Source organism: Anser brachyrhynchus (genome assembly GCF_964034855.1).
Source record: "Anser brachyrhynchus genome assembly, chromosome: 1".
Taxonomy (NCBI): domain Eukaryota; kingdom Metazoa; phylum Chordata; class Aves; order Anseriformes; family Anatidae; genus Anser; species Anser brachyrhynchus.
The window spans coordinates 184,827,702-184,853,359 of NC_137694.1; the positions used below are offsets into that span (position 1 = coordinate 184,827,702).

Sequence of the window (25,658 nt, forward strand, 5' to 3'; positions counted from 1 at the left end):
CCATCTTGTGTTTGGGAAGTATCCCAAACCAGCTGAATTATTGTCAGCTGAGTGACATGGTAATGGTGGGGGAGCCCTCAGAAAGCCCGTCTCGTGATAGTTCACAAAGAATTAGAAAACATTGCCTTTGCACAGCTTTGCGGAGGACTTTTCGCAATGCGTGATACAATAAATCTATCTGACAATTGTCAGCAGCATATTTCCAGCACTGCCACTAGCTGGGAGGGGTTTCCACCCAGATGAGATTTGGAGGCATCTTCACCTCCTGTAGGAGTAATGAGTTCTGAGTGTTGATAATGCTCTTTGTGAGTACAGTGCCTGTGTTCAAAGGGAATATTGCAGGGAGACCACCCTTCTTGCCCTGGGAGTTAAGCTCCCTTCAGTGGTATACATCGCTCACCATGGCAATGGGAATTGAATTTTCCGCTCTCTGAGCTCTCCTGGATACTTAAACCAGCCTCATGTAATACCATTGTGGCCGGCGTCATTGCACCACTGAAAACTAAATGAATGAATAAATTAGAGCTGTGGTGTTTTGGATTGCTGAATTGCATCCAAGCTTTTTATTGCAGTCATGAACTCCTTTTCTGATGACAGACGGAATGATACTTATTAGGCAGTTAGGCAGGTCATTATAACAAACGAATTTGGGTAGTACAGTAGCAAGGCTGTATATCAGAGAACTGAGAAGGGATTATCTCTTAAGAAACCTCTTTTCCAACACCAATTGCCTTTTGACTGGAGGGCCCCTTCATATTACACAACAGTTTATTCTCCCTTATTGGTGCAAGTAATCTAAGTTTATGGCTCCTATCACAATCTTTTCCTCCTTGGCCTTTTAACTGCCTTTAACATAGAAGCTATTCCCATGTTCTTGAAAGCTGGTGCCCCTTCAGCTTTTAGCCTTCATCCTGCTCCTATTTCATATGCGTCTGACTATCCCTCAATGTCACATTTGCAGCTGATAGTGCCCTCCTTGTATAATTTCTGTGCAGTTGCCTCTAAAGCTATTTCGTCAGCCCAACTTACCCCGTTGCTCCACAGCCGCTCTCAGCCATGGGCAGCACTGTGGGTCCCCTCTGTGGGTCCCCTTGGCTCTGCCTACCCCTCTGGGATTCGGTGGGCTGCCAGATTGCTGGTAGGATGCCCTTGTTCTCTTGATGTATGCAGGCTGCACTCCTGACGTGTTTGGGTCGTTTTGGATTCGCAGTGGGCTTAAAACAGCCTGACCTGGACTACGGTTTTAATTTTCCCTAGGTGATTCACTGGGTACCCAGGAGGAGGTGGCCCTTTGACAATCTTTTTGCCCACCAGTAAGCCACATTTGAGAGTTAAAGCCAGCAGAATAACATATAAAAATCAGTCCTTTTTTTTTTTTTTTTTTTTCTCCCCAGTGTAGTTCTCTGAACTGACTCATATTAGCCTGAAATGGCCCAAAGGAAGAAGCAAGATGACATAGCTGGGAACATACAGAGGGACCAACTACCTCCTTTCAGTGTTAGCATACCATTAGATCTGCTCAGCTTTGACATGAAATTCACCCCAGTCATATTTGTGTCCTGTTAACCACAGAAGAAGAGCTCTTAAGTGCAGGTGCTTAACTTCCAAAATACGTTTTTCTCGTGAGAGATAGATATAAGTCTCCATTTAACCAATCCTCAGAAGTCAGACCGAAGTGATCCACTTGGCCATGGAATAGTTGCACCAGGAAAGCCATAAACTTTATTGCTTGGGGACCTTTGAAACTGGACTGGCTGCACCATGGTCTTCAGCACAGACGACAGCAACATGCTTCAGGGAACAGAGCACCACAGACTACTGTGGGCAATAAACCTCCTGAGGGGAGGGAATGGATGCAATTTGTTCTTTCCCATCTCTGATTTCTGCAACTCTTCTGGACCTGTTATGCTCAGAGACCTGGGACACAGCAATCTGATGTAGGGTGCAGTTGCACAAATTCTTTTTTTTTTTTTTTTTTTGACAGCTTAAACTTGTTTAAGTATTTATCACTTGCCAGCCTCTTATTCCTGACTCTGTGGTACCTCTTGCCCTCAGGAAATAAAAAATGCTTATATTCTACTGTGTTAGTTCCCAAGCAGCCTTGTAAATGCTTGTAGCATTATCCTGCTGGGGCAGATGAGGAAGAAGTGATGATGGGACAGTTGTAAACAGAAGGGCTTCAGGTAGGCAGAAGGAAGCCTTTCAAACCATACCTCATTTGCAGCCAGGTGGGAAGATGGCCTTATCCAGGTTCCTGCTGCTGACCTTGTTGAAGTTACTCTGACACTGCCATTGTGGTTTTACGGGGGCAGATTAAGAATCAGTCTGTAGACACCAGAACCTTGTCTTGGTCAGTTTTCACATAAAAGTTGATTTCAAGGGACATTTTAACCAAAAATTACAGGTGTTTACACTATTAAGTTTTGTTGTTGTTGCCTGCAAACTGCTAAAAGTATCTCATATTTAATTTGTTCTTACTTCACTTCTTTAAAAGCAGACAACAGGTGCGCTCATAAACCTTGAAGTAGATGATCAGTTCTTTAGCTGACACTTTTGCATCATTTCCCAGGAACATGTTGCTTCGAATGTAGTTAGGTAGCCACTGAGATTATCATAAGTGGAGAGGGTACAAAATGGAAAAGATACCATGGATTTTTTTCATTGCTGGAAATGTGGGATTTGCCAGCCCATTGGATTATACCTGCTTAGCACATCCTCTGGCAGTAGCCAGCCCTTGTTGCTATTGCAAGAGGAACACTTACCGTATCTCAGCCTCTTCAGAGCACAGCTTGATCTGCTGGGTTAAATGGCTAATTGAAGGTGAGTGCTTCAGTGTACATTAGTCAAACCCTGTAGTTAATACGGCAGATAATTTCTTTGTAGATGTGCACAAAGTCAAATGTCTTTATTTCTTTTGTTCATTGCCATCCCCACAGCCAGCTATAAAGGTCTGCTGAGTTAATTGTATAATCTAGCAGGACCCCGTGGCAGGGCTTTAACTTAACCATACCTAAGGCATTTATGTTACACAGCCACTTTTCCTTCTGCTTTCTTCTTTCTATGCAATTGTTCTACATCTGCATTAAGCCACATGGAGATATTGAAAGATACTGTAGACCCAGATGTCTGATAGAGTCAGACTGTGTAATTACCTGCGGCCACATTGACACTATTTGGAGATATGTGTCGTTTGGGGAATAATGTTTCATTTTGGTGCCAACAGTTGTATGTTCAGGCTCCAGGACACCACATCCAGGCTGTGGAGGTAGCAGTGCCCAGTCCTCCTGGAGCAAGGGCTGTGGTGGGCTCTGTACTTGGAAAAGCTGGGCTTGTTTATTTGCTTGTTGGTTTGATTTTTCGTTTTAAGTTTTCTTTTTCCTAGTTAAAGAGAAGGATAGAAAGTTGAAATGAGCTTGAGTTCAGCCTAAGTCCTCTAATAAAATCGCAATTTACCCAATGAAATTTTGTCCCATACAGTTCAAACTCTGTATGAACACCTTCCCTCCTTCTTGCTGCTGTCCCCCAAAGTCTCCAAGCACCACATAACTATTATTTAAAGGCAAGAAATCCCTGCGCCTTTTGGAACTAGTATCCCCTCTTACTCATATAGGGCAAGACTTCAAGGGACATTGTGAGTACCAATGATTGCACATAATCCTGCAAGGGGACAGGGGCAGGCTGCAACCGTTGTGGCTCATCAGTCTCTGTAGTGATCATGGCAACGTTTTTCAACCATTATAGGTGCAACCTCTTTTGCTTCAAAAAGTAACATCCTGACAATTAAAGACAAAAACAAAATTTCTTTTATAAGCAGTCCACTGGGACATTGTACATGTATGTTCAACCTCATCTTTCCTATAGTACTCACTTTGCTCTTTGGATCCTACCAGCTGAGGGACAGTCAGAGCTGTTTTACTTTCCTCCCGGCCTTCACCCAAGCGCTGGCAGAGTATGGAAGTTGCACCAGAAAGGCAGAGTGGGCAGGGTGAGAAGTTCTCTTTGGGCCTTGGCCTTTTCTGCTTCATTACCGTGAAAAGCCTACAATTGAATATCAATTCATTCGTATTCAACCTGGTCATTCTACTTCCAGACCTCCTTTCTTTTCTGCAGCTGACAGGATGTCACAAGGAAGTGACAGGGCAGTGACAGTCTGTGTGTCATGGTCCACTTCTATTTAAACTTGATTTTTATCTAGTAATGAATCAAGCCACAGGAGTCCAGTCTGGGAAAAGAAAAAAAAGTGTCCCAAGGAAGCAAGCTGAAGCTAGAAAGTTTTTCAGTCCATTTGGAAATAAGAATGCATTACAATGTGCTTTTTCCCTCCATACCAGACCCCTGTTTTCTCACAAGGTAGACTGGGTATAAAAGGGGTTTTGCATTATTTATTAGTGTGCCTCTGTCACACATAATGAGGGCTATAAAGTATGTAAGAGTTTATAATTGGCTATCTGCAAGGAGTAATCCTAAGGGGGCTGTGTAAGGATCAAATAAATTATGCTTCATTAAAGTAGTTATGCCAAGGATATTGAAAATTGTTTTTAGTTGGAGGAAGAAAAAGGAGAAGCAGAAAAAGGAAAAAAAAATCAACTCATTACTTCCCAGACCCACTTCTGTCAAAGCTTTTACAGTTCAAGACAACATTTCAGTCCTCCTCTTTAAAATTCCTGATATGTTCAAGATGCTAAATAAGGAGTTGCCAAGATACTTGTTCAAATAACGCATAAATGGAGTTTATCTGAATTGTCTTATTAATATACTTAACTCTCCCATGCAGTTAAGCAGGGTTCCCAATTCCCCACTATCCACTGTTGGCACATCAGCTTTCAGGAATGAAACTTTTATCTATCCTTCTCAGGGGAATATGAATGCCTGCCCCCCCTTTCCTGAATCTAATTATTGTTCTGATAATTCAGAACAAGGATTCAGTGGAAGTGAAATACAAAGAAAAAGGATGAACAGCTGGACCTAGAAGCTGTGATGGTATCATTTTAAAACGAACATTTACATTTCAGAAAAGCCACGATGAAAGTGATCTCCATGTTTCTGACTTAGTTACAGGGCTCTTCTGATCCTTCTGGAGATAATTTGTGTTACAGTGGAGTTGCCCCTGGAGTACATAAGTCAGACAAGGAAAAGTCTTGTCAGATCCAGGAGGGAGAGAATATCACTTCCCTTAAAGCAATTACTGGGTGTTATTCTCATTTTAAGTAGAAAGACAAGGAAGGACAGAGTTTCTCTCATGATGCAGTATACTTGGTTTTGAACAATTTCTGGCAGACAAAAGTACCTGTAGAAGGTCACGCGCATGTTTGCGTGCTAAATGGCAATACTTTGAGAAGTCTAAAAATATACCCGATTGCCCTTACGGGGCCATAGCTGCTCCAGCACTTGTCCAAGCCATAAGACAAAGTCATGTTTTTGTAATTCATCGGTAAAACTTCTTTTTCTGTGAAGAGGGTTTAATTTGATCGTACCATTTTTGCATTTAGCATTACTGTAACTATCCAGCGCTGTAGGACACAAGATTGAGTAGCATGTAAATATTTGGCACATGTTAAAGGGGTCAAGGAGGGCTCTAAGGATGAGACCCTCATCAACATTTTCTAGCAGGATGCCATTTTGTGAAAATCATAGCAAGCATGAGCCACCTGCAGGAACCAAGAGCAACGGAGGGATTGCAGCTGAGCTTCTGTAACCAGCTTGGGGCAGCCTGCACACCAGAAACCTAGCCCCAGATCCAGTCTTGGGCTATTTGCTGGGTGAACAACTCTGTTGAACAACTTTGGCCTGGAAACATTTGCAGGTGGTTTTATTTGTGCCACAGTAAACACTGTGCCATTAACAAGGTCACCTGTATCAGATCTGAAATATAAATTGAGGGAATTCAAGCAAGGCTCAGTGGTACAAATGGCCAGTGAGGACCACAGGAGACAATTGGTTTTGAATGAGGAATGAAGATAATGGTTTCTACACAAGGAGAAATTGGGGGAAAAAAAGGACTTTTCCTCTTTCTCCTTAAAGGTTTTATTAATAGTCTAAGTGCCATCATTCATTGCTTCTGCAGCCATCTAACATTCATCTCATAGCTGGTTTATTTTCTTTGAAGATCTGTTTTGCTTACATTTTCCCTCAGTCCCTGTAGGAGGTCCAACAAATGCTACTGTTGCTGCTTAGCACTCCCTACTCCCAGGTCCCAATAAGAATGCATGCTTGTATCTAGCAATTGCATGCTCCAGTCACCAAGTATTAATCCATTAAGCCAATGATCTTGTAAATTGGAGCAGAAATATTAAGTGCTGGGGATGGCATCCAGGCACTGATAGGCTTTTATCAAGGACAGCCTTTATAGCAAAGTTGTTCTTGAAGAGTCTTTTGCTGATCATAAACACTGTTTCTGAAAAGTTTGTAGGAAGAGAGAATAGCAATGAGCTGTAAGAGCCACACAGTTCATCTTAGGGTTTTGCTAGTTACTGCTACCATCACCTTCAAGGTCTTCATTTAATTTGACTTCTCTCTCATTCACTTCTCTCAGTTGAATGCAATGAGTCTGATTCATTATTTGGTTGGTCTGATAGTATTCTAGCATTGTTTTTAAATTTTTGAAGGAAAAATCAGAAAGATGTAGTCAGCAGCCACAAGAATCTTTCTCCGGATAGAGAAGGCTATACAGAACAGCTAATTCTAGCAGGAAAAAAATGAAAAATTGAGACTTCCTGGTCTGGTGGAGAGAAGGCAAGTCCGGGGGTGGTCCCATGCACCAACAAGCTTCATAAATATACAAAGGTGCTGCAAGGAGGAAGAAAATAAATTGTGCTCTCTGAGCCCTAGTAGGGGCTGTGGTGATTTTACTAAGCTGGGCAGCTGAACTCCACCACTACTGCTCTCTCACTCCCCCATCTCAAAGGGAAAGGGAGAGAGAATATGGTGAAAAGGGCTCAAGGGTTGAGATAAGGACAGGGAGATCACTCAACAATTATTGTCACAGGCAAAACAGACTCAGCATAGGGAGATTAATGTAATTTGTTACCTATTACTAAGAGACTAGAGCAGTGAAAAACTAAAAGCAAACTAAAAATACCTTCCCCCCATCCACCCTCTTCTACATCCTTCCCCCAGGCAGCGCAGGGGAACGGGGAATGGAGGCTGCGGTCAGTCCCTGACGCTTCGTCTCCGCCGCTCCTTCACGGTCACTCTCTGCCCTTGCTCCACGTGGGGTCCCTCCCATGGGATTCTGGCACCCCCAGACCCCTGCTGCTGTGTGGGCTCCTCTCCACGGGCTGCAGCTCCGGCCCGGGGCCTGCTCCTGCGGGGGCTCTCCATGGGCCGCAGCCTCCTCCAGGCCACATCCACCTGCTCCACCGGGGGCTCCTCCACGGGCTGCAGCGTGGAGATCTGCTCCGTGTGGGACCCATGGGCTGCAGGGGGACAGCCTGCTCCACCAGGGGCCTCTCCACGGGCCGCAGGGGAACTGCTGCTGCCTGCCTGGGGCACCTCCTGCCCTCCTGCTGCACTGACCTGGGGGGCTGCAGGGCTGGTTCGCACTCCTCTCTCCCAGCTGCTGTTGCACAAGTTTTCTTCCTTTCCTAAATCTGCCCTCCCAGAGTCACAGGCAACATTGGCTTGGCTCTAGACAGCAGCGGGTCACTTTGGAGCTGGCTGAAACTGGCCCTTATCTAACATGGGGCACCGTTTGGACTCTGCTCACAGAGGCCAACCCTGCAGCCTCCCCTTCACCAAAACTTTGCCATGTAAACCCAATACAGGGGCTTAGCAAAGTCTGTGGTCTAAGGAGTGAACTTAAATTATCAGAAGGAAGATTTAGGTTAGACAATATGAAAAGCTTCTGTTGCAGACACAGAAACAATAGAACAGATTGTCTTAGAAAAGGGTGGGATCTCCATTGTAAGAGCCTTTTAAGAAGAGATAAGACAGATATTTGTCTTGGAAGATACAAGGGAGCTTATCCTGACTTGAGGCAGAAGGATGGGTTAGATGACTTCCTGACAGGACAATTCCAACCCAAGTTTCCAAGATATTTTTGCGTGTGTGTGTGTAAGTATGCTCTGTGTATAAAAGAGTTTCCTAAATGGTACAGGAGAAAGACAGAAAGCAAAAGACTCTCAACAAGAAGAGCTGGAGGGTGCTGAGACATTATTCTATTGCTCTGGGATAACCCACAGGTGGGTGAGAAGATTTCAAAATGATATCAGAGGTGGACTCTTGAACCCATCATGGAAGAAGCATACCAGTTAGATTAGAAAGAGTTAAGTATGCTTGGGATTTTGATAAGTTTGTCCATATGGATTGTCTCTGGAGAGGATAAGTGGCAGCGCCATATGCTTCTGAACTACAGATGTGCAATATATTTGTAAGAAACTACAGCTCCTCTCCAAAATTATGATTTGGCACACTTTATGACAAACTGAAAAATGGGACCTATTTGAGGGAAATTGACTTGATAGAACATTTTTTTCTCTGCAAATTGGTTCAGTTGCTGAGTTTGAACACCTTTGGAAAGAAAGCGTAGAAAATGTTGTGGGTTTAATTTGTTTTTAAAAAATAAAAAAATCCCTTCCTTGGGTATGTAATATGGAGCAAACTTTAGAGCATGTAAAAACCGTGGGGGAAAAAAAAATTGACAGTACGCAAAGGGCATTTTGAGTGCTACACAGTTCCCATTGGAGGTGTGATGAACCTTGTCATTCCTCTTAGTGAAAACAAAGTAGTTGAGATTGGGGCTATAGTTGTTTTCAGTTTAACTGGGGAAGCCATAGGAATGACTCATTTCACATGAAGTCTGTTACTGCTTAGACTGGACTCTGTTTATTTTAATTTTACACGATAATTTCAGCACAAAGGCAAATTGCACTGAGTACACCTCTGTTCATGCATACATTAATTCACGTGCTTAACTGCATGCTCTGCATGTAGCCTCATGGATGTGGAAGGTATTTTAAAAAGCTGTTAAAAAGTGTTGCAGCTACAGTAGCAAACAATAAATTAAACTGCCCTCTCCTTCACCAATTTTCAGGTATTTCATAACACTTCAGATGTCTATGACATCCATCAGAGAGCTCTACACTGTAGATGATGACTGTGAGCGTGTGTGTCAACTAATCTGGTGTGTACGTTTTAGCAGAGTAGAGGGAAGCCAAAGCTTGTGAATCACCACTGAAAATAGTGGAAAGGGAAAAGTGAGTGTCAGCTGTGTTTGCCAGTGACTTTTACAGCATTATAGTAGTTTATCTTACTAATTATCTTTTATAGAAAAGTGTCCTCTAGACTGATGGGGAGCAGACCTGGTATGTAGCATTCCCCTACTGGATGTATGCTTTGCATCGGTTCCAGTTCCCCTCTCATTCTGGGGATCTGCCACCAAAGTGAAGTAATTGTCTGGACAGCTTTGTTGCGTTATCCAGCATCTACAAACTATTCTTCTTCACAGATTACTAACCTAATAAACATGGAAAAGCAATTCTGTGGGATATAATCCATGTCTGATTATTTCCAAATGCTGGGATAAGCTAGAGGCGACATCACTGAAGGGGTGCTCAGGAGAGTTGGGCTGAATTTCTGCTGCAGACTTTTCCTTGTGCTTACAAACAATCTTAGTCTGCTGAGTTTGCTTTGAAAAGATGTGGCAATGCCTGCCCATTTGTCTTTTTTGTCAACCTAGGCATATTCACTGACATGGAATATCTTTCCTTATTTCTCTACTCATGGTCCTCCATGAGAGCCGTTCATGTACTGGGAAATCCTTAGAGCCTGGCACTTCTGCAAAGCTTCTGGCTGGTTTTATCCAGCGACCAGGTGCTATCAAAATTCATATTAATGAAAAAGAATATCCCCTTCACTACTATGGCTACATGGAGAATTATGTAGTTTGAGAAGATAATTATTAAATTACTCTTTATTAATTACAGTAGGCATCCTTGTGTTTCTAATGGAGTGATTTCTATTGAAATACACTATGTCATATGCCATATGCTGCTTTAGACTCTTTGAACTGTCAAGCATTTGATTCTGAGCCACAAAATGATGGGGTGAGCATACAGATGGGTTGTCACATAAAGAAGTCTGATGGCATGTGATAACTCTCAGGCATTTTTTTTTTTTCCATAAAGCTCATAATGTACAAGCAGTGATCATGGTTTGCCAAACAAAATGAGCTGACAGTCAAGGGAATTCTTCAGGCATTTCAGTTCCACTTTGCAGCTTCACTCTGCCTTTAGCAGGACCAGGTCACGCCCTTTCCAGAGCAAGAGGTGTCAATTTATTTATTTATTTATTTTTTTTTTTTGTAGGTGACTCTGTGGGGAACTATGCAGAGACTCGCCAAAGCCAGTCCTGAGTGGTCTAGCTTGGTGGTGGCAATTGAGACAGGTCAGGGTCATTTTGAAGCAGCAACTTGTTTCCATAGAAATAATTTTAAGATATAGCATACAGGTTTGCACTCGGGAACAAGGCAGTTTTTCCTTTAATCGTCTGTTCTCCCCTAACATTCAGGTCATTTCCCGTAAAGGAAGGCAGGGTTCGTGACAGGAATTGAGGCATTTGCATCTTCAGGGCAGAATGAGGGCAGAAAGATGGAAGATAAGGCTCAAAATAAAGCGTAGGTAACTTTGGGCATGATTTAATTACAGATTCATATAGGTTTTTTTGAAGGTGTTTACAATACAGATATTTTCCCTTGAAGTAGGTTTCTAAGTTTACATTAAGATCAATAGATATCTAGGGTGAAACTCATTAGCCTAAATCTAGATGCTTTGTGCTGTTAGAGATACTCTAGGGTCTGCAAGACCTCTCTGCATGGGCTGGCAGGTATGTGAGAGGACTTTGGGGAGACTTGTGTTTCTCCAGGCAGGCAGCTGGAGGCCAAGTGAGATCCTGAACAATGCTGGAACTGGTGAAAGGTGCTGTGTTTGGGCAGCCAAATCCCACTCTGACTCAGTACTGCTGGTGGAGCACAATTCAGTGGCTGACGTAGGTGTCTACTCCCATTCGAGATGCCCTTGGCTATCCTACCTCCATCTGCCAGTCCAGGAGGGTCTGGCTTTCCCGACTGGCTCCGTGTCATGTTTTTCAGTCCCATGTGAATATCTTTGCTGGTTTAGAGTTAGGCAGACTTCGATGTGTCCTGAACATAGACCTATCTGTATGTATTCTTTAGGATGAGAAATATAAATTTTCAGACTCCATTGCTTATAATAACAAGGGTCCAAATTAATTTTTCTCTTCAGAGGCATCTTCATAGATTTCCTGTGCCCTGTGACATATAAGGCATTTTGAAAGAAAAACCTCTTTTGGACAAGAGCTAGTTTTCCAGGTAGGATACCACACTCAAATGCCAGTAGTCCTATACAAACACTTGACCTGAGCCCCCACTGCCTCAAGCTGAGGTGCCTGAACGATGGAAAAACAGATTCCTAAAGTCTTACAGGTTGAAAGGCACATCAGGAGGTCTTATCACTGGAGGTCTTTAAAAGACATTTAGATTTAGAGCTTAGTGATACGGTTTAGTGGAGGACTTGTTAGTGTTAGGTCAGAGATTGGACTCAGTGATCTTGGAGTTCTCTCCCAACCTAGATGATTCTGTGATTCTGTGAAAGCAAATTATAATTCAACCTGCTGCTTAAAGCAGGACCAATCCTGAATCATGACCACAATAATCACTTTCACACCCCCAGGTGTTCACTTTGACAAAAGCAGCCAAGTCTGGGTTTATCCAAACTGCTTCATGCGGTGCCTCGTGGCTAAACACTGTAGGGTTCACAGTCTTAATACTCCTCCACTTACCTCATCCACGGGGACACAACCAGCACACATTGCATGAAGCCCAAAGGAGAAAACCTCATGATGCCAAAATCACTTATATCCAATGGCCCACACCCAGCACTCATTAGCCGGGAGAAATAGCCATGGACAATAGCCATGGACAATAGCCAAGGACATCCTAGTTGGTACCAAATACTTGTATCTTCATTGTCGGAGAGAATGGAAATATAAGAAGGACTGTGTGATCTGATGGTAAGGGACTCAGCATGTAGTCCCTGCTTTGGTGAATATTCATTCTCTAATCGATTGGTGTGATCTCTAGATAGCCTCCACCGTGAGTCTGGGGTCTTCCTTAGCCTCACTTAACCATAAGCAATAAGATATAAATTGTACAAGCAGGTGCCTGTCTTCTTGGATCTCTCTAAATCCCTCTGCATGTGAATGGTGCTGTATAATAAATAGTAATAAAGGGGTTTTCAGTGAAACATCTAGAAGACATTGTAATTCAACTCGTTCTCAAAAATCATATTACTCCTCCTACCACATACATACAATAAGATTAAACTCTTGCGTATTCTATTATCTAGTGCCAAACCGTGTAGGCTTTGGGATACGAGTCCTGCTGCTTTGTAAAATCCAGCTACAAGTTCTTCCAGGGGTGATTTTCAGTGGTTGGAAGTGGTGGGTGCTGCAGCCTCCTGGATTTCCCTGTGCCAGCACTGATTTTGAATGGCTTTGAAAGTGGGGCTGGATCTTTCCTTTCCATGGCAGCAGCTGTCACAGTGCTGCCACTTGTGCTTTTATCAAATGGCTCTTACTAATTCATTTCTGTTTATTAGCAGATCTGTGATTTCTCTACTCTTCCCACTTCTCCATTTCTTTTGGCTTATTCCTGTCCCCGACCCTCACTTTCTGAAGTCTTCAGCATTGTTTTAAAAGCTCCCAGGGACAAATAAAGCAGACACGGCCATTACTCTGCTACCTGGTGGGTAGCAGCACAGCATCGCTGGGTGAGGCTTTCCCCCTCCAAGCCTGAAGCACCTCTAGTAACGAGCCCACCACCTTTGATCAGACAGGTGGTGCCACTAGTTAGCACCACAGCTCCTTGCTGTGCCGTGTGATGGCAGCTGGCAGGCAGCTGCAACACCTGTTGTAGGACTCTGTTCTGTGGGATTTCTGTTGTTCTTATGTTTCGTCGTGTTTTGCACTCAGACAAGTGACTCCCTTATTGAGGTTATTCACATATTATGCAATTGTACCTCTCTCAACATACACACTTTCCATTCAGCCTCAAGGAACCGGTTAAATGCCCTATGTTCAGTGACTACTGATTTGGCGGAGAACTGCTGCCCAAAGTTTAGATCTCAGGCTTAAACATGCTAAAAGCCCAGGTCAGGTGCATGCCTGGATTTCCTGGAGAACAGATACTGACCAGTAGTGGAAGGGACTGATATAATTACTTTTGTCTAATGGGGCAACAGAAAAACAAAAGGACAGAGGGGTGATGTCAAGAGATGCAGTAGGAGTGTGACCTTGAAGAGGGAATATGAAGTATTTCACATCATGGTTTTTATCCAATCCCTTTAAAACCCCATTGTTTATTGGCTAAAGTACATCCCAAAGCAGCAGATAATCTTCATGTGCCAGCTCAATTTTACTTTTACACTGCAGGCTCACTTGTATAGCAGGTAAATGGTGAGAAGAGTTTTTAAATCATGAGAACCAGAGAGTCAAAGTCTGTGCCTCATCTAAAAATTGGTTTTGTTTTGCTTGTAGATATTACTATACCTTCAAGTGACAGATGGGAGTGTGAAAACTTTCTATCATCCTTGAAGATTCAGACCAGCTTAATAGAGAAAAGATGTGAAAGGAAAAATCATCATTAAAATGGTCTTGAAAGGGATGACTTCCAAATTATTGTCTGTCAGCTTCCCCAGATGGCTTGAATATCTATCAGATATGAGCGGCATTCATTAGAGATGCCTAGGGAAAAAAATAAAAAAAAAATCCAAGGTTTCTTTTTGGTCAGAGAAAGGGGAGAAAGTAGAAGAGAAGAGGAAAGAAAGGAGGAACATATTTTAAAGATTTTTTTTCCCACTAGAAAGGAACTGCACAACACGCAGCATTCAGTTCTGTTGTTATTTTCTCTCAGCAGTGCATGGATCAAGCTTGATCCATTCATTTTTTTTTGTTGCTTGTTTCTAGGTGCAAATTCAGTGTGTTTTCCCAGTGGCCCTGGGCTCCTTCCAGGTGCAGAAGGCTTCCCAGGAGGCCACCAGGCAGACCGTCCCTGCCTGCTGCCCACAGAGGTCCTTCCGGGTGCTTAGGCAGTCCCTCTGGCTGCATTGGTAGGGTTTAACTGTAGCTGGGATGTACAAAGAGTAATACAGTTTCCAGTGTCCATCCGAAAAGCATTGCAGACACTTAAAAAGGCCAGAATAAAGGAAAACCATTATTGGTTCTGTTCCCATTTGAAAATGCATTTTCTAGCGGCAAGACTTTGAGGCTAAGTCCAATGCTAAGTGCCCCACTTACTACCACCACGACCTCTCTTTATTGATCAAACTGATGGGTTTTCCCATCAGATTTGTCTGAATCATGCACTTAGGTTTATACTATTCAAGGGAGAAGGAAGGACACTGGGGAAGGTTTGGCTTTATTTTAACAGATTTTGGGGACACAATGATCAAATGGGCTGGCAACAAAACAGAAAAGAGCCATGAAACAATTGGGCATGCTATGACTTCAAGAAGAGAGAGGAAGAGCTGAGCCTGTAAACCAAGACTTGCTAGCTATGGACTGTTATGAGGATTACAGACAATTATTTATGGTGTGATGCCTGCAAGGGTTATTGAAGCACATCGTTGGGTGGAGGCTCCTATTCAAGCCACAGAAGCAGGCTGAGGACTGCCCACCGCAGGGAATCGCAACCTTCAGTTTTTGTGCATTGGCTTTTCCTGATCGCTGCTGGCCTTACTGAGCCCAGTGATGTAGAAAAATCTGGTTATGTCTCTTGTTATATTAATCCTTCTCTACCTATTGTTTGAGAATTGTTGTTCCTGGGGTCATTAATAGTGGTTGATATTTACCTCTGGAGGAAGCGGATTGCTACATGCCACAAATCATGCCTTTATCACTTCAAAGATGAAACCTCCATCTGTGCCAAACCACTAATATAATTACTGCCCCTTCCCTACCACCCCCTGCTCAGCAGCATCAGCTGTGTGCAGAACCTGCTAGATGCAATTATTTTCAATCACACCTCCGGACAAACAAGATCATCTTTCAGATACTAAGTGTTGCTAAAGTACAACCGTGCGTTACACCTGCAGCAAGAGTGACGTGGAGGGCAGTGGGGTGGATGAGGATCACTCTGGGTAGTTTATTACTGAGGTATCCCCTCCCCTGGTTTGTGGTGTCACAACTTGTAGGACCTGGGGATGCCGCAGCCGCAGGGAGTTGTAGTGTGCTGCTTGTATAAGGTCAGTGCAGTCAGCCAGGAGGGGTGGCAGGGCTTATGCAGCCGCAGGTTCACAACAGCTGCCGTGGGGGAAACCACTGGCTCAGGGTTTTTGAAAGCAGGTCCAGTGTTTTGTGTTGAGAAGGTCTGGGCAGCTCTTCACCTAGCACATAGGCTGGTCTTAGCTTGCTTTTTGGAAGTATCCAACTCCCTGCATGGACTATAAAAAGAACCAAGTGGCTAGGTGGGACTCTTAAACATTGAAGCCAAGCTCTTAATTCCAGCTTTGCGTAGCCAAAGTTGGCTGTGTTTAAGTCATGACGCTTGCAACAGCAGTGTTTCATGGCTCCTCAGGCTCAGCACAGGGCAAGAAGCCCTTTTCAATTCTGAATGCAGAACTGCTCCAGAAGAGGTGGTCTGGGACAGTGCCCACACCTCCACTGGCACGTGGTGCAGCATCCCAAACAGCAGCCATGTGCCACCAGCACCTCTGCTGCCCGCTGGCCCCATCCCAGCAATCAGCACCTCAAAGCCGCCACCCCTTTCTGAAGCAGCCATTTAGGAACCTGCATATTTCCTTCCCCTTTCTATTTCTTTTAATGACTGTAGCGGATAATGGAAGATGACAGATGATGGTAATTACAGCACTGCGGTTTTTTTTTTTCCCTTTCTCAAGGAATGTTATAGGCATCCTAAGCATTTTAAGCAGCTGTAAAGATGGGTGTGGTGCCCTGGGTAGAATAGCTAGCTAAATACGTTAACTGTAGGGCAGGCCGGGATGTGACTCTTGAGCTAAACCAGCCACCTCTCTCTACTGAAGCAGCAAAATTAGCTTAAGGTTTTCTGTTGGGTCTGTGGTCTTTGTATTTAACTTACTTAAACGAAGGCTTCAGCTGTTCCATGGAATCTTCGTTCTCTGTGATTAAACAGATAGGATGAGACATGTACACACGAGACATGTATGAATTATTAGAGATAATAGTATGCAGTCTTTTTGCTTTCCCAGGGTCTGGATCCACACACCGAGTTGCTTACAAGCACGAGTAGATTGACTGGAGGGGGAGGAGGGGGCTGAGGGCTTTTGTCCAAGTCCTGTTAACATCATGGGCTTTGAGGCACACCCCACGCTTACTGCACAAAATAAGGGAGCTGAAGTGCCAGTTCCCAACTTTGCTGCCCATGCAGACTGTGGTGGTACTAGCCCTGTTACAGTCATGCAGAATCCTGCTGAAAGCAACGGGACAGATCCTCCTGCACCATCACACACAATCATGCATATATACGTGCCACAGGGTAGAAGGCAAAACTTGTGAAATTTTAAAGTCTAATGACTAGTGGGCTCTAAGTCTACGTGGAAATGCACTGAAGGTAGGTCCATGAGCTTGGCCCTCACCCTTTCTGTGAGAAGAACCGGGAACACAACTGCTTTGTCAATAGACTTAAATCCATACCAGCCTATCTGTGCCACTGCAGGAAATGTTTGAAGGTGAATCAAAACCGACTGAAAAACAGATCAAAAGAGATGTCAAAATGACAGCTTTAGGAATTGTGGCCACTGGGTACCTCTGGCCACTAGGTGCAAGCCTTTTTGCCCGATGGCAATGTGGCACTGTGCTCCTGGCAGCCCCCTTGCTCTCTGGCAGTTTTTATGGTTGCTAAATGGAGCTTGTGTTTGCCCATGGCTTTTAAGGCCTACCTCGACCTTAGCGTGTAAGCATGCTGCCCCTTGCACCTGGGGACCACACCACAAGCTTGGCGCCCAAGCGATGCTAATCCTACTTGGACCTTAGAGTCTTTTGGGACGGTGTTAAGTGCTCTGCTCCTGCTGTCCTTGGTCAGTCAGAAATGGGTTCTTGGTGGTGGGGTCCGTGGCGACACCGGCATTGTGCTCCATGAAAGAAACTCAGCCCTGCCAAATTGCGTACTCAGCTGGAGAAGCAGTTGTCCCCATTACAGGGAGTTTTTCTGACATAGCACGCTATTTTGTCTGTATTGGGTTCATTCGTTTCTGGGAGGCACAGGTAGTGGTGAGGCAGTGGGTTATTAGACAGTAATTACTCTGGTTATTAAACAGTATGGGCTAGCTTTAAGGATAAGCACCCACATGGGAATGAATTTGCTTCTTTGGAGCAACTTAACATTACAGTATATTGGACTACTAATGTATTTTTAACTGTATCTCTGGGGTTTTAGTACAAAAAAGGTCCTAATTCTATTCTCCTAGTACATTCTCAACCATCCCCTAATTTAATTTCTCAAGATTTAAATGACTTGATCAGAGAACAGGGCTAGACATTATGTCTGTGCCTAAACAAAGCTTACATTCGAGGCTGTTACTCTGTAGAGTATATAAGAGTTTCCTGGTTATGTGAAAGAAACAAGGAAATCTAGGATTATTCCTAATAATAATTATTCTTATCGATCAATAATAATTGCATTTTAGACCAAAGTAGAGGCTAGATTTTAATTCAAGTCCAGACACTCTCATATGAGGTACTTTAAGAACCCATAGGTTTTAAAAGTGGCACAGCCTGACCCTCAAAATTTGTTTTGACTGAAACTGGGCTTTGAGTTTACAAAGATGTACATACAGAAAAGGGATAGAGGGTATGAAACGGGGATGAAGAGGCCTGGCTGAGGTCTGGTAGCCAAGGCCTGCAGCCTCTGTATCTAATGTAGCACTGGGGGCAGACGGAGTGAATCGGTACGAGGTGTTTGGAAGAGGATGTGCTCTGGAGGGTGGCAGAGGAAAGTGTTGTGAATGATATTCGTGGGAAAATAAATAAATAAGTAAAATTAAAAAAAACAACCAACAAGCAACAACCTATTGCTGCAACAAAACTCAAAGGGAGCTGAAAACAAACAGCCCTCTGTGAATGCAGGGCGCACCAGAGGCTCTTGCCACCTGAGGAGAGTAATTGGCAAGTGCTGAGCAAGAGCTTGTTCTGGGTTTGGAGGGGCAGCATTGTCATGCTAATAGTCCTTTCACTTGCCTGCAGTGCTGCTGTTGTGCTCTCCTGGAAGAACAGTGCAGAAGGCTTTCCCAGGACCTATTTGTGCAGAAGGGCTGGCTGCTGCTCCGGCTGCTCTCCTTCGGCCTGCCCTCCTAGCCCTGCACACACCGCCCTGCCCCTCTCAATGCAGCCCTTCAAGCATTTGTGAGGGCTGGGATCCAAGCTGATTGAAACCAGACAACAGGGCTGGCCAGGGCTCCATCACCCTGTGAGACTGTCTCTGGTGCCTGGGTGCTTATCCTCCCTTCCCCAGCCTTTCTTATCATCAATGGTGAAGTTTCTCCTTGCCCCACAGTGTCCTGCCCCACCCCATGCTCTGATTGTTTCACAGTGCCCTTCTTGCTTTAACAGTTCATGTGAGAATCAGTCATTTTTTTTTGCAAGAATCTTAAGCAGTCGTTGACAAATATAGATTGAGTTTTGGCTGAAGTTCTCTTGTCTGAGAAACATCCTTTCAGAGAATTTAAGTGTAAGGCACTCTCGTTTACATGGATCCTACCAGCTGCTGTCAGCTCTGCAGCCCCGGGGAAAAAAAATCAGATGATACTGTGAATGCTGCTAGTGAGGACATTAAAAGCAACCATATCCAGGTCAGGTGAAGTTCTGAAAATGCCTAGCATTCATGTACCCTTAATTGCTTTTCTGCCTTTACAGCTGTGGGTCACTGTAACATCTGTGAGGGGCCTGCCTCCAGAATTTCTTTTCTATTATGTCATGTAGATATGGAGAAAGGAGCAGGCAGAGTCTGCTCAGTGAGGAAAGGAAGGAGTAGACTTGAGTAGCAGGAAGAAATTTGAATTTACTGGGGGAAGTTCTAATATTGGGCCTAGCCAGGGGCAGGTAGGCCTGGAGGAGCTGCTGAGTTCCTCTGCTAACAGCTAAGATGCTAAGAGCATCAAACATCAGGAGAAACATGGGATAGGGCTTCTTTATGTCTTTAAGTGAGTCAAGAAAATAATAACATGATTTCTGTATCTTACTGGAGCATCAGCTATATGAAAAACGTAGATATCGTGAGGATAGAGACTGTAGAAATGTATAGGTACGTCCAGGTCCTGAGTCAGAATCACCCTCAGGACTCCTGCGAGACTGGTGTGACATCCCCAGTGTCACCACATCCAGGGCTTTGCTGCACTAGGAACATACCACCAGAAGAGCTCTGCCAGGGGGCACATTGTCTTTATTCCTATTGTCAAGAGAGGAAAAGTGAGGTGGTGTGACAAAGGACTTGCACAAAGCCAGACAGCTGTGGTTGTAGGGCTTGAAACCCTGTCCCAGTCTACCTAACAGGTAAAAGGCACCACTGATAACCCATGCTGCAAACTTTCTGAGGAAATGTCTGCTTCTTCATCCTGCAAAGTATGAGGTGCACCCAGGCCGTTATCTACATAGTGACTCACTTCCAGTCGTATAAATAAGATCTGACACAAAGGAGGTAAAATTAAATGATTTAGCACACATTCAACTATTCTCTTTAGGCTGTCCTTGTTAAAAAAAAATAATAACAGAAAGATCTTTGCCAGCTACACCTGCTTTTTGGCTGCTTCTGCAGTGACAGCTGAGAATGCAATATCATAAAAATGCCACTTCTGCAAAATAATCATGTCCCGTTGGGTGATTCCCAGCAAGATCTTGTGAAGGAAAAGACTTAGCTGAAGCACATCTGTTCTGGACAGCATGAGGACTGGCAAAAGCAAAGCATGCTGCGAATGTTAAGCTGAGCACAATAACAGGTAGAATGGCTCAAGAGCTCGGTTGTTTTGCTGAAATGATGTGAGAAAACTTTGTGCAGCATGTACCTGTGGTATGAATTGATCAGGTGACATGAAATGACTCTTCCTTGACATTTGAAGGGGTGAAAAACAAAGGAAAACAACGAGGGATTAGCACAACTGTCAGTTCACTTTCTCCTGTTGGAATCACGATAAACTGGTTGATTGTTGTTTTAATTAATCAGGAGCAATCAGCTTGTAAGTGCTGTGATTAACACAGCTTCTGTTTAACCCCGTGTTGAGTTTTCCAAGCAGTGTATGCAAGAGTTCTGCAGAGACGAGGGGAGTTTAAAAGCTCTCAGACAGAAGCTGAGGTTGGCATCTGATGCTGAATTGCCAAGGCTGCCTCCAGCACACCGACCAGCTGTAAAACCATGTAGCAGATTGAAGCAGTACAAGTCCAAATGATTTCCTACTGTTCTCGGGACAAAAAGAGTGGTTTTTGTTTGTTTGTTTTGTTTTAAATCTGGGATTCCCAAGGGGCAGCTTGTGTAAACTTCTATTTTCTGTTCTCTCGTAGGTTTGTTGATTGGCTCTGGTTGTGCTCTCTATCCTCTTGGCTGGGACAGTGAAGAAGTCAGACAAACCTGTGGTAACCTTTCCAACCAGTTTGAATTGGGTAAGTCATCATCAGAGCATCTCAGGGACATTATGCTGTTCTGTTTGTTGTCCATGAAAGCAAAAGAGACGAGCGCAGGCTTGGAGGAGCAGCCCAGTTGTGTGCTGTAGGGTATTCATATTGCATGTGTCTGACGTGGTGCTAAGGCTTTCTGGAAATATTTTCCAGCAAAATATTGTAAAATAAATGAAGAAATTTATATATGTATATTTACATTTAAGACATCAGATTTAATAGTCTTGTGATCAGTGGGTTAACATCTGTAGAGATCTGGACAGGGACAGATCAGAGACATGATGTCATAGGTTGGGGCAATTCACATTAAGAGCAGTTAGCTGTCTTTGCGGTCTGGCATGCATATGGCCTTCTAAACTAAGCTTAGGAGTATGGTTTTGGTTACTCACAACCTCGAGAAGCTGGTAAATAACACTTGCTCCCTATGACAGCCTTTTCTGCAGCAAGCAACTGGTCTTACTGGTGATGTCTGCACTGAGCTAAATGAGAGCCAAGGATGCGGTGAAGCTGGGCTCACACCCACACAGCATGGGGTGAGCATCTTGTAGAGAGCTCATTGGGGTGATAGAAAACAGAGGCCCAGCAGGGAGCTAAGGAGCAAGCAATGTGGATGATAAGGATCTGATTGAATGAACATGCAAGTCCTAGTTTAGCAAGAAGGGTGGATGCAGCTGCTGCTATCCTGCTCTGTAAGTACTCTCTGGTCCTGTGTCACTCGAGGAAGAGAGGGATCCGCAATCCTCCTGCAGGAGCAAGAGAAACTGATCATCCCAGCTCTTTACACACTGAGCTCCAGCTCCCAGGAAGGCATACACACATCTCTCCGTTTGAGACCCTGCGAGCTAAGCCTTGTGATTACTGTCAGAAACTCTTTTCATAGCTTTGTGTGGACAACTCATGGAAGCCTGGCAGTAATCACAGTGCAAAGAACAATGGACAAAAACGGTCTCCTGGGGTTAAATGCAATCCTACTGCACTGTCTTTTTATTTTGTCCTGATATTTCTGTCAGGCTTCAGGAGCAAGGGTTTTTGTTTCTAACTCAGAGATGTTTCTTCTGTTTGGTGGAACTAGATGATCTTCAAGGTCCCTTCCAACCCAAACAATTCTATGATTCTATGATTTTCAAATCAGTTGAGATCAAAAGGTAAAGAGTTGCACAAATAGCTTCAAATATATATATATATATATATATATATATATGTTTGGGAGAGATGCTCCAGGTCACCCTCCCTTACATATTCCTGTAGTGTACTGAAGTGCATTTGCTCTGGCATGGGACCAGAAATTCTCATTGCCAACAGCAACACCTATCTATACCACTGCCACTGATGATGTTACCAGCATCTCCTTAATGGTGTTGCTCAGGGGGTGTGTAATGTGCCCTAGTAGCTTTACCTTGTTATTCTGAGCTTCAATATCCTTTTGAGCTATTAATATTTAATTTTGTTTTCAATGAAGTATGGAAAATTTGCTCCCATGACACCTGCTTATGCCTCCTGATAACTTGCTTCACTCACCACTCTCCCCAGAGTGCAGAAAAGGGTTACCTTTCCAGGTTATTTCTCTGAAAACCCATGAGAAGGAGGGTCTCACACCAGTGTGAACTCCTTGAGGACATTACTTAGGCAGCTACAAACTGTAACCCTAAACAGTTGTGCTCACAAAGCAGTCTCCGAGACCACCTTCAACACCTGCTTCTTGAGTAATTTGTTTGCCTAAATTGAGTCATTTTACCATTAAAGGCAGTGAAGGAACCCATGTGAAAGATTTCAGCTTTCCATCTAGGTACACATAAGGAACATGAGCAGGGAACATACTATATTAACTGTGAAGGTGTGTACTCCTATTTTATTTCTGGACCTGTGTAGGGCATGTGCTGTGCATGCCTAGACTTGGTGGCAATGCTGATCTGCAGGAATCATATGTTAACACATTCATTAACAGATTATAATGAGAGCTGAAATCTGCTGCAGTGATTTTCACTAGGCAGCTCTGTCACTAAAACATTTCTTTTCCACATACACCAGCAGTGAATTTAAATGTGTCTTTGATTTTTTTAAGGTAACGTCAGTGCTTGGTTGGTGCTGTGTTACCAAGGTCATTTGTGAAGAAGCGGTACTGTCCAAAGTCTGTTTAATAGCCATGCTGCTCATCTTGTTCGATAAATATCTTTTGGTTGATGATAACCCAAACCCTCTAGTCGTTTCTGCATCATTAGAGATTGGTTTACTCATTATAGCCTGCAGACCAAAAATGATGTTTCAAAGACTTAATCTCACCAACTCTTAAGACAAATTTTAGTAATTATTGCTTTCATTTGAATATTTAATCTGATTAAGCCACAATGATATGTTTTCTATTCCTGAGTCTGTGAAACGAGTTGCCTCAAGAACCACACATACATGCATTGCATTCAAAAATCTTCCCTTAGGAAAGCTGAGCTGCTGTAAACCCTGGGCTGATTTGCTGATGGGGTAAATGGTGGCGATGGGAGTGCTGGTCCTGCTCCTCCTGCTGCCAGGAGTGCTAGAAAGGACCGCAACAGAAGCCTGATTTGGTGCATGTGGTTACTCTCAAAGCAGAGGGATGCTGAACACGAGACAGCTTCAGCCTCCTCTTCAAGGATGGCAGAGCAGCTGGTGCAGCACGGACGAGGTGGGCCTTGGAGAGCACGTGTGTTAGTAAAAATCAAAGCTTACCAGGGTTGACCACAGAGCCAGCAAAGGTAGGGCTTCAGCAGCTAGTAAGATTTTCTGGGGACCTGCAAAAGATAAGATGAAAAAAAAAAAGGTTGTCATTGGATATAGAAAAGAAAAACCAGGAGCTGCGTGTACATCACAGGAGAATGAGAAGGGCAAGAGGCAGGTGCAGAGGATGGACTGCAAGGACTCAATTGAGAAGCAGCTGAATTGTGCTGTCTGAAATGTAATGCTAACCAGAAATATTCCAAAATTAAGTGAAAATGGCTTTAACAAAACAAGACAAAAAAAAGTCTGTTATATGCTCATAACTAGATAGAAGAAATAAATAGCAATGCTAAGAACCCATAAAAAGCCTAATCCTTAGTGGGTGTGCTAGATAAGAAATGCTTCTCTGTGTCTTCAGGCACTCTGAAAAGGCATTAGACTAATAGGCTCTCCAAATAGTGCTGAAATAGCCCAGATTGTGAAGAGGGGACCCTTGTCCTCCACCCCCATCAAACACACATTTCTGTGTAAATTCCAAAGCAATATTTAAAAAGGCTGCAGGAAAAATAACCATGCCTTTCATTTACATGTAAGTGGATTAGGTTATTCTCTTCTAGAAAACCTGAGCTGACATTGTGAAATGCCCAGAGGTTTGCTGCTCTCTTTAAAATTGGATATTTGTTTTTTTATTAAGTGAACTACGTCCAAATGGTTTACTTAAACATTTGTGTATTTAATCGGTCTGATTTTTTTTCAATCAAATGAAAGCATTTGTACAACTCGATCTCTACAAAGAGGACTTATTCTTCAGTTGAAGATACTGTGCCAAAGACAATCCCATTTGTCGATTAAATCACGTTCAATAGATGAGCTGTTTTGCTAATGAGGATGGGGAGTAACCTCTAAATAGACTGGTGCACCTGTAGAAGGACCTGCTGTCTGCTCATCTCAAGCAATCTGTTTTTGCCAACATGAAAAAACACAGTGATAAATTAGGACTTTGACCTCCGGCAAATTTTTTTGCAGCACGGTTGAGGTTGTGTTGTTCCCGGGTCTCTGTTGTGCACCTCTGCTTGTGACTCCCAGCTCCCCAGCATTTGGTGGGACCTGTGTGGAGGCAGTGCTCCATACCGTGGCATCCCAGTTTGGATCCTGGGTGGAGCTGAGTTCCCACCAAACCACCAGACTATGAGCCAGAGAAGTCCTCTGGTGACGTTTTTCGAGTGGTAACTCCTAGAAGGAGGGCAATATTAGTAAACAGGGGTGAGAAGAAAGATGTTACAGTTTAAAACCAACCTAATTGTTTGGTCAGTGACTGAGTGAAAGTCCTTTGTCTAATTATCATTACCTTAGGTAGAGACTGGAGTTATAAACTACCAGTGCACATGCTAAGTGACTGCCTTTCTCTTTTACCAAATGTCTAAGGAAGGATTGCAATTGTAATCTGTTGTCACCATGCAAACTGTTATTGTTATGCTACATTATTTACACCCAAGAGTCACCTGTGAGCCCATGCAGGACATCACTGATGTGGCATGTCAGGCTCAGCAGTACAGAGCTGCTGACTGGGGGGTGTGCACAATCCTGTGGTCTGCAAAGGGAATTAGCAAGCCATTTCCCCAAAACAACCATCTTTATAAGCATATCATATAGCACACATTCAATTTTGCCAAGCTCAAGGTACTAATACCTTGGTTTGTTTTCATTCCTAAGTGTACCACCCAAGAATAACAGCTGAAAGATTAGTGTTTTTTTTTTTTAAGCAGGAAATCCATTAAAGTGAGGGGACCTGCCTTAAAGACTGCACCAGATATTTGCAAAGGAATGCATATTTTGCAAAACTTCACCTGTGTGAAGAAAACTTCTGAACTCGCACATTTTTTTAAAGGACAATGTGGGTATATATGTGTGTTTACATTATAATTGGCTTTGAATGTCTAAACTCAATAAGACTTCATTTTAGGCCATCAATTTCCCTAGATACATATGCAGAGGCTGCTCAGTTGTTGCATGCTTATCTCAGTCATGATGGGTGTGGAGGCAGCTAAATCCCACAGAAAGTGTTGGAGAGGACAGGACATGTTCAGTTTAATTCACAAAATCAAGCCTTGGTAGGCGTCTGGTAAAACAGCAACACAAGACCAACACCTAAATGCCTGAACAGCAAAATACTTATATCTAGAGTGAGATTCATTTGTCTAAATGTAGATGACTCATGCCATTTTAGGTGCCCTAGGAAATTTCATCTCACCTCCAGCTGCCACTCCCCTACCATCAGATGTATGAAATGATATTATGCACTTACCTTATTAACC

At 43.5% G+C, this 25,658-nt stretch overlaps 1 protein-coding gene and 1 long non-coding RNA gene across 3 annotated transcripts in view; one reads left to right on the forward strand and one right to left on the reverse strand.

The window, feature by feature from the left end:
* Positions 1–25,658, forward strand: part of LHFPL6 (LHFPL tetraspan subfamily member 6) — a 141,286-nt gene that overhangs the window by 104,733 nt on the left and 10,895 nt on the right. The window contains exon 3 of the mRNA XM_080555808.1: positions 20,542–20,640. Within this exon, the coding sequence (XP_080411934.1) occupies positions 20,542–20,640 (99 nt within the window). The remainder of the gene's footprint in view (positions 1–20,541; positions 20,641–25,658) is intronic.
* Positions 1,961–25,658, reverse strand: part of LOC308177917 — a 33,465-nt gene continuing 9,767 nt past the window's right edge. Inside the window, exons 2-4 of one of the 2 annotated variants that reach the window (XR_013939490.1) lie at positions 23,356–24,576; positions 16,112–16,151; positions 1,961–13,758 (exon numbers count right to left, since the gene is read on the reverse strand). This is a non-coding gene — a long non-coding RNA (uncharacterized lncRNA). The remainder of the gene's footprint in view (positions 13,759–16,111; positions 16,152–23,355; positions 24,577–25,658) is intronic. The other variant, XR_013939489.1, reaches the window with a different exon arrangement.